This window comes from Pyrus communis, chromosome 11 (assembly GCF_963583255.1).
Source record: "Pyrus communis chromosome 11, drPyrComm1.1, whole genome shotgun sequence".
NCBI lineage: Eukaryota > Viridiplantae > Streptophyta > Magnoliopsida > Rosales > Rosaceae > Pyrus > Pyrus communis.
The window spans coordinates 19,100,245-19,116,446 of NC_084813.1; the positions used below are offsets into that span (position 1 = coordinate 19,100,245).

The 16,202-nt window shown below is 36.5% G+C and overlaps 1 protein-coding gene across 1 annotated transcript; it reads left to right on the forward strand.

Annotated features, from left to right (window-relative positions):
• Window positions 1-11,545: 11,545 nt before the first annotated feature.
• LOC137708710 (nudix hydrolase 2-like) lies at window positions 11,546-15,082 on the forward strand. The gene is made up of 9 exons (XM_068447843.1): window positions 11,546-11,791; window positions 12,461-12,675; window positions 12,778-12,843; window positions 13,099-13,236; window positions 13,765-13,842; window positions 13,937-13,987; window positions 14,078-14,112; window positions 14,236-14,344; window positions 14,504-15,082. Exons 1-9 carry the CDS (start codon window positions 11,632-11,634, stop codon window positions 14,711-14,713), a joined length of 1,062 nt encoding a protein of 353 aa, XP_068303944.1. The 5' UTR covers window positions 11,546-11,631; the 3' UTR covers window positions 14,714-15,082.
• The last annotated feature ends 1,120 nt before the right edge of the window (window positions 15,083-16,202 follow it).

The window sequence follows — 16,202 nt, forward strand, 5'->3', positions numbered from 1 at the left end:
ACTCTAGTACTTCAGATCTTATTTCCACTGATGTCAAAGCCACTACAAGTGAAGAAGTAGGAGACCACGAGAATGTTGAAGAAGTTGAAGTTGAAGACTCTTATCAAGATAAAGAGCAAGTTTCACCTTAAGAGTTTATTGCCAAGAGCAGAGGAAAAAGACATATTACTAAGCCAACTCGGTATAGTGATTATGTTGCTTTTGCTTTTCCTATTATCACTGATGAGATTCCATCCAATTTTGTGGAAGCCATTGAGAGTGAAGAAAATGAGAAGTGGTGCAATGCCATGGGTGACGAGATAAATTCTCTCTTGAAGAACAAGACTTGGGAGTTAGTTAAATTGCCTAAGGGTAAAAAAGCTATCGGTTGCAAATGGGTGTATGCCCAGAAGGAATGCATTGATGAGAAAAGCAATGTGAGATTTAAAGCAAGATTAGTTGCTAAAGGGTATGCACAAAGGGAGGGCATTGACTACGATGAAATCTTTTCTCCGGTGGTGAAGCACTCATCAATTTACATTATGTTAGCTCTTGTTGCACAATATGATATTGAGCTTATGCAACTTGATGTAAGACGGTTTTTCTACATGGTGATTTGAATGAAGAGATCTACATGTGTCAACCGGATGGGTACAAAGTGAAAATGAAGGAGAATTTGTTTTGCAAGTTGAAGAAATCACTTTATGGTTGGAAGCAATCTCCAAGACAATGGTATTTGAGGTTTGATAAATTTATGAGAGGCCAAAATTATTCTAGAAGTCAATATAATCATTGTGTGTACTTCAAGAAGTTGCAAGATGGGTCTTTCATTTTTTTGTTGGTATATGTCGATGATATGTTAATTGCCTCAAAGAATGTCGAAGAGATTGAGAAATTGAAGAAGCAAATGAAGAATGAGTTTGAGATGAAGGATCTAGGTGAAACGAAAATCCTTGGAATGGAGATCAATAGATATAAAGAAAAGGGTTTGGTGTGCTTGAATCAAAGACAATACCTTGAGAAGTTGATTCGGAAATTTGGAGTTCATGATTCAACCAAACTGATTAGACGCCTTTGACTCCTCATTTTAAATTGAGTTATCTACAATGTCCTAAAACTGATAAAGAGAAGTTGTAAATGAAAAATATACCATATGCAAATTTGGTTGGTAGTTTGATGTATGCAATAGTATGCTCTAGACGTGATATTGCTTATGCAGTCGATATATGCACAATCCTGGTAAAGAGCATTGGCATGCAGCTAAGTAGATATTGAGGTATCTCCATGGTCCTCAAGATGTTGGTTTATGCTTCGAGGGGGATGACTCTGGCATTGGCAACTTTGCAATTGGTTATGTTGATTCTAATTATGCAGGTGACTTGGATAAAAGGAAGCCTACTATAGACTATGTATTTACTATGGCTAAAAGGCCAGTTTGTTAGAGGTCAATTTTGCAGTCATCTGTTGCCTTGTCTACTATAGAGGCTGAATATATGGTAGTTGCTGAAGCTATAAAGGAGACCATTTGGATATATAGACTTATTAGAGATTTGGGGGTTGATTAGAAGTAGGTGAAGGTGCATTGTGATAGTCAGAGTGCCATTTATTTGGCTAAGTATCATGTTCATCATGCAAGGACCAAACACATAGATGTGCTTTATCACTTTGTTCGTGAAGTTGTCGGTGAAAATGGGATTATTCGCCAGAAAATTCCAACTAAAGACAACCCGGCTGATATATTGACGAAGGTTGTTAGTGTAGCCAAGTTTGTTCATTACTTGAACTTGGCTCACATTTTTCCCATTTGAAGAAGGTGTTGAGCAGTAGGAGTTTTGGAGCATTTTGGCTCGGCGTGAGTTATTCTCTTGCTACTTTCGGGAGTGGTTTTATGTTGATTGTTGGTTATGTTGATTTGGCTTGTCATTGTTCTTTCGGGAATTTGGTCAAGGTGGAGATTGTTGAATTATGGGCAAATTATAATGGGCCTTTGTTTGTAGGCCCAACTGCTCATTTAAGGGGCCTTTTTATTTGGCCCATTTGAAAGCCACGGAGTGGCTAGGGTTCTTTATAAGGCAGCAGTTGCTGCCTTTGTTTAATGTAGACCAGCAGAAAAAAAAAAGAAAGAAGAAAAAAGGTGCCGCAACCCCACTTGTGAGAATGAGGAAGAGTAGTTTTTCTCATTTGTTAACAATCACTCCATCAAAGTTGTAGTTGTTGTATTAGCATTGAGCTTTGTATAGAGAAGAAATTATTCACTTTATTTTCTTCTCTATTTGTTTCTTTGGTGAAGGAGAGCTATTAGGCGTATTGGGATTTTGGGTTGTGAGATTGCCGAGCACTTTGTAAACACTCCCGTTTGGTTGATAATGGATTATTCGGTGAACTCCTACTGCTCCGATAATGTATTCTAGTTACACTGACGTTTAAGGAACCTCGTTAAAATGGTTGATGTCTTTTTCTATTTTTTTTTCCTTGTATTTCACTTGATATATTTCATGTGGGTTAGCTTGAGTTGGTTCCAATTAGTTTGGTGTTGTCCTAGCACAACAGAAACCAGAACAAAGAACTAAAGCAAGGAAAGAGAGTTAGGTTGTAGTACATCATCAGCTTGTTTCCTTATTTCATTCATAAGTTGTCTCCCTTTACGCTCATTCTGTCTTAAATCTAAAAGCTCCTGCATATAGCGTATAATATCAAGCAATGTACTTCTAAACCATTGCTAAGGAAAATACGAAATTCGTTACGCACAAAATAGTAATTTATAGTTGTTAACCTGAGCATATGGTGCATCAATCTTCACAAATGAAAAATCTTTATCAAGAATATAGCCTATACCTGAACACATATTAACTTATGCTCATCAGATAATGTCGTTGAATTGAAAACAAAATTCATTTGAACTTGGGAGAACATAAAATCAAGATTTTAAAGTTTTAATGTTGTACCTTCCAGGGTTGAAAATGCCCTTAGGACAAAAGTAAACGTGGATGGAAATCGGAAGGGCTGATCTTGTGCTATTGCAAATAAATCCTACGATTAAGAAAATCCTTGTCAATAACTTACATTAAAAAGAGAATATTTAGAATGAAAACATAAAATGACTCGACATCTTCATCAACGCAGTGGCACTAGTAACCAGGACATCATTCTGTAATGAAATTGCAATCAATCTCATTGTTTGACAGAACCTGTTTCTACTATTTTACCCTTTTTCTAGCCCTTTTTATAAGAGCTAAAACCAGTAGCTTGGTTACCCGTGGTGCTACTAGACATCTTCTTTAATAGCACGTAATAGTGTAACAAATAAGACAAGTTAACAAGAACTGTACATAACAGTATATGCATACCTCTCCAATTGCAGATAACGTTTGTGACTGATCTAGTGTCTAGCTGAACAAATTGTTTAAAAACTATTGAACGGACCTCTGTACCAAGAGATTAGGGTTAGAAAGAGTGAGAAAAAGAGCACCAAATGTTTCTGGAAATCACTTTATCAAGTGACTTTTCCCTTTAAAAAGTATAATGAGTACATAGATGGTGCATATAGATTAAAAATCTCTGGTAGGCTGAAGTGCTCCAAGATATATGAAGCATTGCATAACCTGCAAGTGGATTTTGTGAGATTAAACATTTGCAACAAGGCCAGACTGTTAGAGTTAAATCACTAAACAAGATTAAAACATGAACCAAAACCTTGTTGAAATGGTATCAGACATGTGGTTGACAGATAAAAAACAAAGCTTTATGACAGATAACAATGGTGAGAGATGAACACACACAGAGAAAGAAGTTGTACATATTTTCTGTAGTGAAATCGAAGAAAGGGAAATACAAAGTTATAACCCTAACTTGGTCCATTGCTCATATCCTACATCTCAGGGAGTAAAGACACATCTCCAGCCATTCAGGCTATCGGAGGCTATGATCCTTCCACTTGGGAGAGATCGAAGGTCACAGTACAACTCTAGTAAATAAGAGTAACATATATGCAAGTTTCTAAAATAGGAAAGAAAAACTAGCTGTTACAAACTTAAACTCTAACGGCTATTAATATAACTAGTAAGTTCTTCAAGGTTCTTCGATTTCATATTTCTCTCTAATTGGATTTGCAGGATAGTCATATGCAATGCTGATTCCAAGTTAGTATGTAGCTTAAATCTCAACAACCTCTCCTAAGTTGCCTACTAGCTTCACTCCAAGCTTTAATCTCAGATAATTAAATCTTTCTTTTGGCAAGGCTTTTGTATAAATGTCTGCAAGCTGCTCTTCACTTCTGCAATACTTTACATCAATTGCAACTTCTTGTAATGCTTCCCTTATGAAGTGGTATTTCCTGTTGATGTGTCTTGTTCTTTGATGGAACACAGGATTCTTCACCATAGATATTGCAGACATATCATAGAATAATGAAGTTGCATCAGGTTGTAGCTCACCAAAATCATCAAGAACAAATGTTAACCAAATAGCTTGAGCTGTGGCTTCTACTGTTGAGACATACTCATTTTCAACAGTTGATAATACAACAGTGTTTTGTTTCACAAAGGCCCATGAGAATAATCCACTCTCAAAACTAAATGCATACCTTAAAGTACTCATGCTGTCATCTTCAAAACTTGCCCAATCTGAGTCACAAAATCCAATTAGAATTGCATCCTTGTTTCTTGCAAATTCAATGCCATAGCTAAATGTTCCTCAAATGTATCTCAGAACTCTTTTGGCTACTCCCATGTGTTTCTTTGTGGGACCATTTATGAACCTTGATAACAAACTTGCAACAAACATTATATATGGCCTTGTTGCTGTTAGTATAGCAGGCTGCCAACTATCATTTTGTATAGAGCTTCATTAGCTAGCTCACTTCCATCAACCTTTTTCAAATTTTCTCAAGTGGGCAAGGAGATTGACACAGGCTTGCAAATCTTCAAGTCCAAACTTGAAAAGTAAAGACTTTGCATACTTGCTTTGACTAATAAACACTCATTTTCCAGAATGTAGTATTTCCATTCCCAATAAATGGTGAAGAAGTCCTAAGTCTGACATCTCATATCTCTGCATCATTTCCTTCTTAAACTCATTGATTAGCACATCATTATTGCCAGTGTACACGATATCATCAACATAGATTGAAACTATGATTATTTTCCCTTCTTCATCAGTTTTGGTGTATAAGGTGGCTTCACTGGCACTTGTTTTGAAGTTCTAGCAACTGAGATAGTTGTCAATTTTACTGTATCAGGCTCTAAGAGCTTGCTTTAGACCATATAGAGCCTTTTTTAGCTTATAGACTTTGTGTCTTGTACTCATTATTCAAAACCTTCAGGTGTTTAGTGTAGACCTCATCCTCAAGCACTCCATTGAAGAAGGCTAATTTCACATCAAGTTACAACAATTTCCAACCATTTTGTGCTATAAGTGCAATGAGGGACCTGATTGTATCCAACCTTGCCATTGGGGCAAAGGTTTCATTATAGTCAATGCTGCATACCTTTTTGCCACAAGCCTAGCTTTGTGCTTTTGAATAGTTAAATCCAAGTTCAGTTTGGTTTTGAACACCTATTTAACTCCAATAACTGGCTTGTTTGCAGGTCTCTCAACTAGTTCCTATGCAGCATTATTCTCAATCATTTCAATTTCAGCATTCATTGCATCTTGCCATGCTTTATCTTGTGTAGCTTCATGATAGTTCTGAGGTTCAATTATACACATGACACCTTGCATATATATCTTCCATACTTTCTAACTTCACATGAGTTGAGCTTAGGGTTGGATTTTGACTTATTGATTCTGGATCACTCATTGATGTACTAAAATGACTTGAGCTTGCTTGAGTGTCTTGAGCAACATCAAAATGAGATTCTTCTTGTGATCCAGCTTAAGTTTCACATTCTGCAATTTTAGTTTTAATACTGAGAGGCATTGAGATTGTCTTAATTTTCTTCATCTCCCAATTCCATGTTTGATCTTTAGTGAATACAACACTCCTAGATAGAACAATTTTGTTAAACAATAGATCATAAACTCTATAGCCTTTTTTCATAGCTGCCATAACCCAGAAAGACTTCATTCCTAGCCTTCTCATCAAATTTCTGTCTCAATTAAGATGGAATGAAGGTATAACGTATGCATCCAAACACTCTTAAGTGTTTTAGACCTTGATTGAGATCTTCTTTCCTAGCATCATGAATCTTCCTATTTCACATATAGTTTTATTTCTCCTCTCAGCAACTCCATTTTGCTGAGTAATAGTCAGCTGTCTTTCCATTCCTATGTCTGTGTAGAAATCTTGAAACTCAAGTGAGGTATATTCACCCCCTCGGTCACTTATGAACTTCTTTAACTTAAAACCACTTTGTAATTACACAAAAGCCTTGAACTTCTTGAATACATTGAAAACATCAGACTTGTTCATGAGGAAATACACCCAGCACATTCTAGAGAAATCATCAATGAATGTGATGAAGTATCTGTTTCCTCCCATAAATTCATTCTTCATTGGTCCACACACATCTAAGTGCACCAGTTTCAGTGGCTAGCTTGCTATGCATGCTACTTCTTTGCCAAAAGACTTTTTATGTTGCTTCCCTGAGATGCAACTCTCACATATTCCTTTCTTGTCTTGAAGTTCAAGTAAGCCAAGGACCAAACCCTTTTTCTGCATCATTTTCATACTATCAAAATTCAAGTGTCCTAGCCTTTTATGCCACTTCCATGAATCTTCTTCAATTGTAGCTTTTCTAGCCACATAGTTTATGGATTCCAAAGCTAGAGGAAATCACTTGTTCCCAATCATCACTATTCTTGCCACAACATTTTCAAGGTTGCTGTCATAAAAAGTCACAACCATATTACCTCCAAATAGAACATAGTATCTATGCTCTATCATTTGCTCTACACTCAACAAGTTCGCATCTAAAACAGGAACTAATAATACTTCATTAATGTATCTTCTTCCATGCTTTGTTTCAACAACCTGAGTTCATTTTCTAGTAGATTGCACCAAGTCTCTAGTCCATATTTTAACTTTACATGTCACAATTCTGTCAAGGTTGATAAGTAGTGACTTTTGAGAGGTCATATGGTTGCTGCAGGAACTGTTAACAAACCACACAAAGGGATTTTGTGCTATTAAGGTTGAATGGTATATATAGAACATTGTTCCTGTGATAACTTCTTCTTCCATGGCATAGTTTGCCACTTACTTGCTATAATCACAGTCCTTAGCTAAATGCCCAAATCTGTTGCACTTAGTAAACCGAGGTTTTCATTTGTATCTGCACACACCAAAGTGATATTTCTCACACACTTGACATTGGGGTTTCACTCCATTTTGACTGCCACCAGATTGCCTGTTTTGTGTAGAGAATTTGTTGTTCCAGTTCCCATTTCCTTGATTATTCTAGCATGAGTTTTGAGACCGGTTTTTCCCTTTCTTGTATTGTCCCCATTTGTTGTTTTGTTTGTTTTGAGACCCTTTGTATGTCCTTGCATTGTTGCTAGTGCTGCCAACTTTGAGACTACTGAAAGCCCTCTCAATGCCATTGAATTTCTCTATTTCATTATGTAAGTCTTCTCTTTTATCATAAACTTTGATAGAAGCTAGCACTTCTTCAACTCTAATGGTGTCTAGATCTCTAGTTTCCTCTATGATGGATATTATAGACTTGTATCTTCTACTTAGGCTCATCAATAGTTTCTGTACAACCCTTTGTTCTGGCACATCTTCACCTAGAGATTTTAGGTTATTTACTATTTCAAAAAACCTAGCCAAGTAGTCATCTAGAGTTTCACTATCAGACATTCTCAATTATTTAAACTTAACCTTTATAACTTGAAGTTTAACAGCTCTTATCTTTTTGTCACCTCTGAATTCTCTTCTCAAAATTTCCCAAGCACCCTTTGCTGTTTTCTCATTTCTGATGCGTGGGAAAAGCTCATCTGAGATTGCTCCTTGGATGAGGCTCAATGCCTTGTCATTCTTGATCTTATCTTCTCTAAGATTTGTCTGTTGCTGGACCCCAAGTTCAATCACATTCCATAGATCATGTGCTATGAGGATGGTTTCCATCTTGATTGCCCAGAAGTCATAGTTGTTGCCATTAAATTATGGAGTCCGTAAATCTCAATTGGAAGAACTTGGACCAACCATCTCTTAAACTATTCAAGCAAGAAATTTCAACAAAGGTGCAGTCTTTAGCTTTTTTGAGTTAATAAATAAATAAATTTCACTCACAGTTCATGCCCCTTCTTTGGAATCCAACCACAAAGCTTTGATACCATGTTGAAATGGTATCAGGCATGTAGTTGACAGATAAAAAACAAAGCTTTATGACATATAACAATGGTGAGAGATGAACACAGAGAGAGAAGTTGTATATATTTTATGTAGTGAAATCGAAGAAAGGGAAATACAAAGTTACCACCCTAACTTGGTCCATTGCTCAGATCCTACATTTCAAGGAGCAAGGACACATCTCTAGCCATTCAGGCCATCAGAGGCTATAATCCTTCCACCTGGGAGAGATCGAAGGTCATAGTTCAACTCTAACAGATAAGAGTAACAACTGTGCAAGTTTCTAAAACAGGAAAGAAAAACTAGCCGTTACAAACTTAAACTCAAATGGCTATTACTATAATTAGTAAGTTCTTCAAAGTTCTTTGATTTCATCATTCTCTCCAATTGGATTTGCAGGATAGTCATCTGCAATACTGATTCCAAGCTAGTATGCAACTTAAATCTCAACAAACCTAATAAGAACTAACCATAATTCGTGTATGATAGAACCAAGAAGAGAAGCATACCTGCAACAGTTCCAAAACTTGAAGCCATGACACCAAGCTTTCAGTGAACCTTCTCCTCTCTCGCATACAATCAAGAACTTGACTGACAAATAGGTTTAAGTCTCAATATGAGCGTGTGTTCAGTGAGACTATCTATATCTATACATACTTATTCCCTAACAGATAGAATTCCCTATTAAAATCCCTATGGGAAACGATACTTGTTTCCTTGTGCCATAAGAACTGATCTCAATGCTATAGAAAATCCTTGTTTTTCAAGGACTAGCACTCCCCCTATCAACAAGACTTTTCCGTCAAACTGAATACCTATAGCCGGTCCCTAAAACTTCTCTTTCTCATACTCATATTCTAACGCAGACATGATCATATATTTTGATCGTTCCTAATGAATTCAAATGCATGATTCCGAGCCATCATATGCTAAGCAAAGCGAAAAGGAATAATTAATATTAGACAATTAATGTTCATATTTTAATTGGTTTCCTTTAGATTATGCCATAGAAAGAACACCTTTTTTGCATATTTCTCACATACAGAATCGAAAAGTTCAAGCAGTTTCTCCCGGCATCATACCAAAATCGTAATAGATTAGCGTTTCATCCACATCAATGTCAAGATTTCCTGGATGAGGATCAGCATGGAAGAAACCGGTTCTGAGTATCTGCATGAATAGCAAGGTCCAGCTAATCAAGCACTTAGATAAGATGGTTAATAGTTAATTATGGTGATCAAAACAAAACAGACTCAGTCAAGGAATAGATGCATTCATTCAGTACAAAATAGTCATCGTATTCATGTCAAGATAAGCGTAGTCATGTCAGCTGGTCGACAGAACAACAAATTTCCTGACATGGATCAGGCATGCTCAATAGCGCGTGATGAAGTTCGAGCACGATTAAAACCCTGTGAATCTAGCATGTCTAGCCGATTCAGTTGGTTGGTAACTTGGTACGTGTTGGGGCTTCCTAACATTTGGCTTTAGGTACTCCTATGGCGTGGCAGTTTGGAGTTGAATTTGATTTGAGCCAAATTTGTTTTTAATTCCTTTTAGTTACATAAATTTGTTTTATTTAGAGAAGCAACTTACATGAAATATGTTCGTTGTCACGTGGCATCCCGATTCAATAATACAATTTTATGTGTTGAAAAACTTACATATATCATTGTTTTATTAGAATGAAATGCCATGATTACTGTGAACCTATTCCATATAAGTCCTTATCTTTATTTGGTGACAATAAGTACAAATATATAAACAATGATAAAGAAAATTAGAGAAGCTTTATATCAAGCATCTTGGGCAGCCCCATATAGTTAGCTTTTTATTTATAAGTCCAAAATTGCCATACATTTATACAGAAATTAAGGACATAAAAAAAGTGTGTGATTTGGGTTGAGCCACCAGAAACCATATCAAATGTCACATGCACGTATGGATATCATAGAATGGGAAATTAAGATGCGTAGAAAATACCAATCTTCTTACATCAAATTTCTCAACAGATGCTGGGTTTTTTCTTTTAGCATTTCTTCTCAAGAAACTTAGGCAGACAAAGTTACCCACCCCGGCCACCGGTTTTTATTTTTTTATTTTTTTTTTTAGACATGATGATGCGAAATGAAAGACGAAACTCTAAATTATGACTTTGTACTATAATTGAGCTAGAGCCGTAGGAAAAAGAAGTGTTCATAACCTAATTGCCTTAAGCGCGTACCGCCTAATAGTGATTTGGTTTCTATACTATTTTAACTCAATTGAACCAAACTATACTGCTACTTAACCGTTATCTACTGGTTCGACCTCAGTTTAATGGAAAAACCAAACCAAATAATACCAACCCGGACTAGTATACCTTAAATCAATTGGGTATTTATTTCGTGTGAGGGCCTAGTCCAAGTGAATAATAACCTTAAATATGTTTGTTGTTGACTTGTAGTTGGTTTCTCTTACAATCCCTGACCATGCATGGAAGTCACGAAGTATTTCCAAACGTGTTTTTCTGGGGTACGTGTCAAAACATGTTTAAACCATGACACAAGAATTGACTTTGATTTGAATGAGTATTTTGATCAGTCATACTATTTGCCTTGTTCTCATGTTTCCATGTTGCGAGATGCAACGATGAATTTACATTGAAGTTTCAACACTAAATTATCAGATAATCTCCGTATAAGTACTCTAATTTTTCTAGAGTACGCAAATATTTATACGAGAATAATGCTAAGAAGATCAAAAATTTAAATTAAATTGTGTAAATCAAATAATGTGATTATTGATAATTGAATTATTATTTAAATATTGATTAACATGCTTATTTCTTATTGATGACACATCATTTTTAACCTACTGGGTCTATATATATTAACTTAGAATATCCTTTTTTTGGCTAATTAGTTTATGTTACATTGAAGACAACTATGGGATATCATTAATTACACAAGTGAACACACCAAGTGCCAGGAAAACACTGAGCAGATGCAGGCACTTTGCATGTGAACACACCAAGTGCCAAGAAAACACTGAGCAGATGCAGGCACTTTGCCACGTGTGTTCTAATCTGAACTATCATATTTCTCTCTTGGAAATTGACAAAGATTTACCAAATACCGTGCCAAAAAGAGCAAAGACTATACTCGTTCAAAGTCGCAAACCCAAAAGAAGCTGCAGCAGCAGCCACCAAGGAAAATTCACCTTGTCTTTTGAGCAGCCAAAGCATAAGATATAAAACGCTTCGCTTCCCTTAAGAGGCGAGAACAGAACAATCAACTTTCTCTTGCTAACACGCATTTAAATTCTTAATTAACAGGCGTTTAGATTCTTAATTACGTACATAATCACACACAAATAACAAAATGTTGATGCAGAGGTTCAGAGCCACCACCAAGCTTGTGCCATATCTTTCTTCTGCAACCAATGCTGCTTCTGTTGCAGCCCATCATCATCCATTAACAAAGAGGCCTTGCTTTGGAACACTTTCACCTTCCTCGCCATCCTTGCTTGGCGATCACAAAGGTAGGCTTCAATTTTATTTCATATTCTTTTTATTCGAGTGATATTTTATCTAATCTAAATCATGTGAGTGGACAAATAGTGTTTAAAAAGTGAACTTTAACGAAAAGCTTCCGATATCGTTTCCGATATCGTTCATTTTAATGAAAAACCACATATTTACACTAAAAAGTCAATATTGATATTATTCACTTTATCTTTTATTTTATCCTTATCGCTAAAACTCAAAGTTATCAAACTTTTTTCATTAGTTTTCCTATTTAAAAATCAACTTACCCGCTTTCTTTAACAAGATTCAAACAAAAAGAATGAGAAAGGGTCGAACCATATCTTACTGAATAATCTGACTCAATGATATTGAAGAGCTTTTTATGTGGATTGAGATTAGAAGTAATTATTAACATTAAGGAGTTGTTATTAACACTAAAAATTTCATCTTGAACGTCGTCTTGTACCTCTTTCAATGATAGCAATGTTGCAGTGCTGTTTTAAGAAAAGAAAAAAAAAATTGCGTTTGATGGAAATGTCTTTATTGGAGCAACTACTTCTTTTTGTCATCCCTTCTGTCTTCTAACAATTGTAAAGTATGAGTTTTATTTCTGAAGAATTTGTGGTGGATGGTTGAAGTAAATGTTGATGTGTGACTTTCACTTATTTCTTCATATTCAAAAGACAAAGTTCCTCACTTGATTCAAGCCAAGTCGGTTTCAACGAATTCATCCTCCGTTGCAAAACAAGCCGTGCCTGAAAATGAAGTCGAACAGGTTGAGTTACTCACTGCAACTGAGGATTTACATGGAGGAGTTATTGTTGACATGACCGAACCTATGGATTCTGCGGTTTTTGCTGCTTTGCTTCAAGCTTCCATATCGCATTGGAGGCAAAAGGTTTGTAATTGTTACTTTTATTTTATTCGATCTCACTATATATGTCTCGTGTTCACTTGATGCTGATGATTTGAAGGTTGTTTACTTTATTGTATTTTGTAGGGGAAGAGGGGCGTTTGGATCAAATTGCCTATCGCACGGTCAAATCTTGTTGATGCCGCAGTTAAGGTACAAGAGATTCTACTGGCCTATCTCTTCTGAAACACCTCAAAGATTGAATTTTTGATCAATTATTTGAGGCTGTTCTGAATATAACTTGTCTAGTTGTCTTATTGTCTTGATCAACTATCCTTTACTCTTTTAAATGACACAAGGTATTAGCATAATCGCGCAATTCGGCACCACTCAGGCTGGAAAAGTATAGCTGTTTTGTTCCTGATATCTGGGGCCACGACACTCAAGCTTCTTTTGTTACTTGTGCAGGAAGGATTTAGGTACCACCATGCTGAATCGGATTATTTAATGCTTGTACGTTGGATTCCCGAAACTGAGGACACTCTTCCTGCAAATGCTTCACACCGAGTAGGCATTGGCGCTTTTGTCATGAACAGTAAGAGAGAGGTATTCCTTCTCAGATGAATCTAGTTTCCCTAGTGTTCTTAACAATACATGACATGTAAAAATTGAAGTTCAAACTTTTAACATCTTCCTTTCATCTTCTGTTTAACGAGAAAATAGTGAACAGTTTCTAACATTGTTCACTCAATCTGAAACCTGCTATTTAAAAGAGATTATTAAACGGTAACTTGGTCCTTTTATATACTTTCCTGCGGTGGTTGTTAGCTTTTAGATCAGATAACCACAGAGAGAGAGAGTACTGGTATCCATCGTAATCTAAAACTTAAAAGGAAAATTTCTTTTAATATACATGCAAGATGCATATTCCTTTCATATTTGCATAGACAATTTAAAAGTTCTAAATCAGAAAATAGGATTGGTTGTCATATTTCTGATAAAACACTTAATAGTTCACGTTGACATCATTCTAAGTAATTCTGTAAGTTTCTTACTGTTGAAACCTCTTCCAACGACATTATGTTTGCATTGCCGCATTCTATCTTTGCCTACTAAAATTGTTCGCTCGGGTAGATACTTGTGGTTCAGGAGATCAGTGGCAGATTCAGAAATACAGGTGTGTGGAAGTTGCCAACTGGGGCTGTTAATGAGGTGAGTAAAAACCCCAGCACAACTATAGCAAATACTTAGTAATTAATTTACAATTATGTTATCCTCATGGATTAAAAAATTTATCCATCGACAGGGTGAGGATATTTGTAAAGCTGCAGTTAGAGAGGTCAAAGAAGAGACAGGAGTAAGTATATAACTGATTGAATATAGTATCGATCATACATAAGCTATCAAACTTAATGTAAATCAAACACCGTCCGTTTTTATTTTACAGATTGATACAGAGTTCGTGGAGGTTTTAGCATTTAGGTAAGAAACTTGCCTTCCAATTAAACAAGTGTTGTATGAATTTATACAAGCCATGCATCAGGTTACTATTATGCAAATAATTCTATAGAAAGAACTCTTTATATCCTCTCCATCTCTCTACAGGCAAGGCCACAAGTCATTCTTTCAAAAGTCAGATTTGTTCTTTGTTTGCATGCTGACCCCAAAATCCTTCGACATCCAAAAGCAGAACTTGGAGATTGAGGCAGCCCAGGTAATTTCCTGGGGCACAAAAAATCTATCATTGAGTATAATCGTTAATCTTCTTTAAACTATTCGGCGGTAATGTGATCATATTTTCCAAGTGTTACAAGGTATCATTAACATGATTCGAAGCTATTCTAATGTGTTACTTTCTGGGGATTGTTTTCAGTGGATGCCAGTTGGGGACTATGCAGCTCAACCCTTTGTTAAGAAAAACAAACTCTTTGACTACGTAGCAGAAATATGCTTGGCAAAATCAGACAAGGACTATGCCGGTTTTACTGCGCTGAGTACAACTACATCCTCTGGAAAAAAAAGCTACCTGTACTATAACAAACGGGATATGGAAAAGATTCAGGCTACCGGTGATCCGCAGTAGAAACCTTGACCTCTACTCCAATAACATATATAGTTGTAACAACAGTTACTGTGGATTCCTAGCTATCTGAATATTGGTTCCTGTATAGATTGATGTCATTTACTTTGCGTTATGTAATGATATGCTAAATAACTTGTGTTCTAAGTCACAGATAGGATATATACATTCATTTTTTTTTTTTTTACTGCAAGCTGTACTACTCTTGGGACTGTAGTTCAAGAACTTGCTAATTGATTTGAGTTCTCAACACTGTATGTTGCATTTGCTATTTGCTTCAATGTAAAATATACAAGTTGTTTTTGTTGTATCTTGCCTTTGACGAATAATAGAGATCCATTTGCAAGTTTACAACTTACATAACTGATTTGACGTGCTTCTAATAAAACAGATTTTAGAAAAAGCGCTTCTGTAGGAAGGAAAAGTCCTTATGATCAAAGTAGTCCTTTCTAGCAACACCACCATCACCGTCGAACACACCCAAGGCAACACCCCTATCACTGTGAATTATCGTAGCAACCACTCACTTTCCCTCTCGTAAATCTTCACCCAACGGTTCCCTCTGAGAGCAGGACTAAATGCGCCTAACTCGTATGCTAAAGCAGTTGATATCCACTCGATAGGGTGGGAAACAGATTCGATCGATCACCCTCCCCCATCCGTGCCACCTTCATAGCATCAATCTGCACCAGTTCCCTGATTTCCCTTCTCCGGTACCCCTCTTGGTATGAATTATGATGCTTTTTGGATAGTTTATTGAACTTTTATTTATTTTTGGCAAAAATGTTATCATTTTTTAATTGGAGTCTATTTCTTTAAATAACTAAAGTTTTAATGTTTTGAAATTGATTTTTAACACTAAAATAATGGAATGAATTACATTGACTAAATGTGTAAAACATAAGGACTAAAACGGCTAAATTTAGAACACGGGAATTATATTGACTAAATGGTTAAACACAAGGACCATTTGACATTTAAGCCAAAAATTTAACACAAACCTAAAGTAGAGATCTAGGTGTTTCTCCAAGTGTTTTTAGAGCATCTCAAATGGAGACCCTAAGAGCAACTCCAGCGTGGGAGTTTGCTCGGGGGACAGGCTAGGAAAAAGGGCCCGAGAGCCCGGCCTGCACACTCCAGCATGGGGAGCCCGAGGGACAGTGGAGGCTTGAGCACCAGGCCTGTGAGGAATTGCCAGCTCACGAGTCCGAAGTGGATCTAGCACAGGGCTGGCGTCATCCAGGCGTCAGCCCAATTTTTTACTTTTTTCTGTCAGGCGCGTGCATCTCACCCACGCGTGGGGGCGCATCACTAGACACAGTTTCAACCCTTGGGGCCCGTGGCGCAGTTTCAAAAAGTTATAGTTGGGAAGCCACGTGGCTTCCCATGGTCCATTGTATCTCAACGGCTATATAATGTGGACCGTCCGATTTGCAACGGTAAAAAAATAAAAAAATCTTATTTTATATCAACCGTTGAATCTGAGATCAAC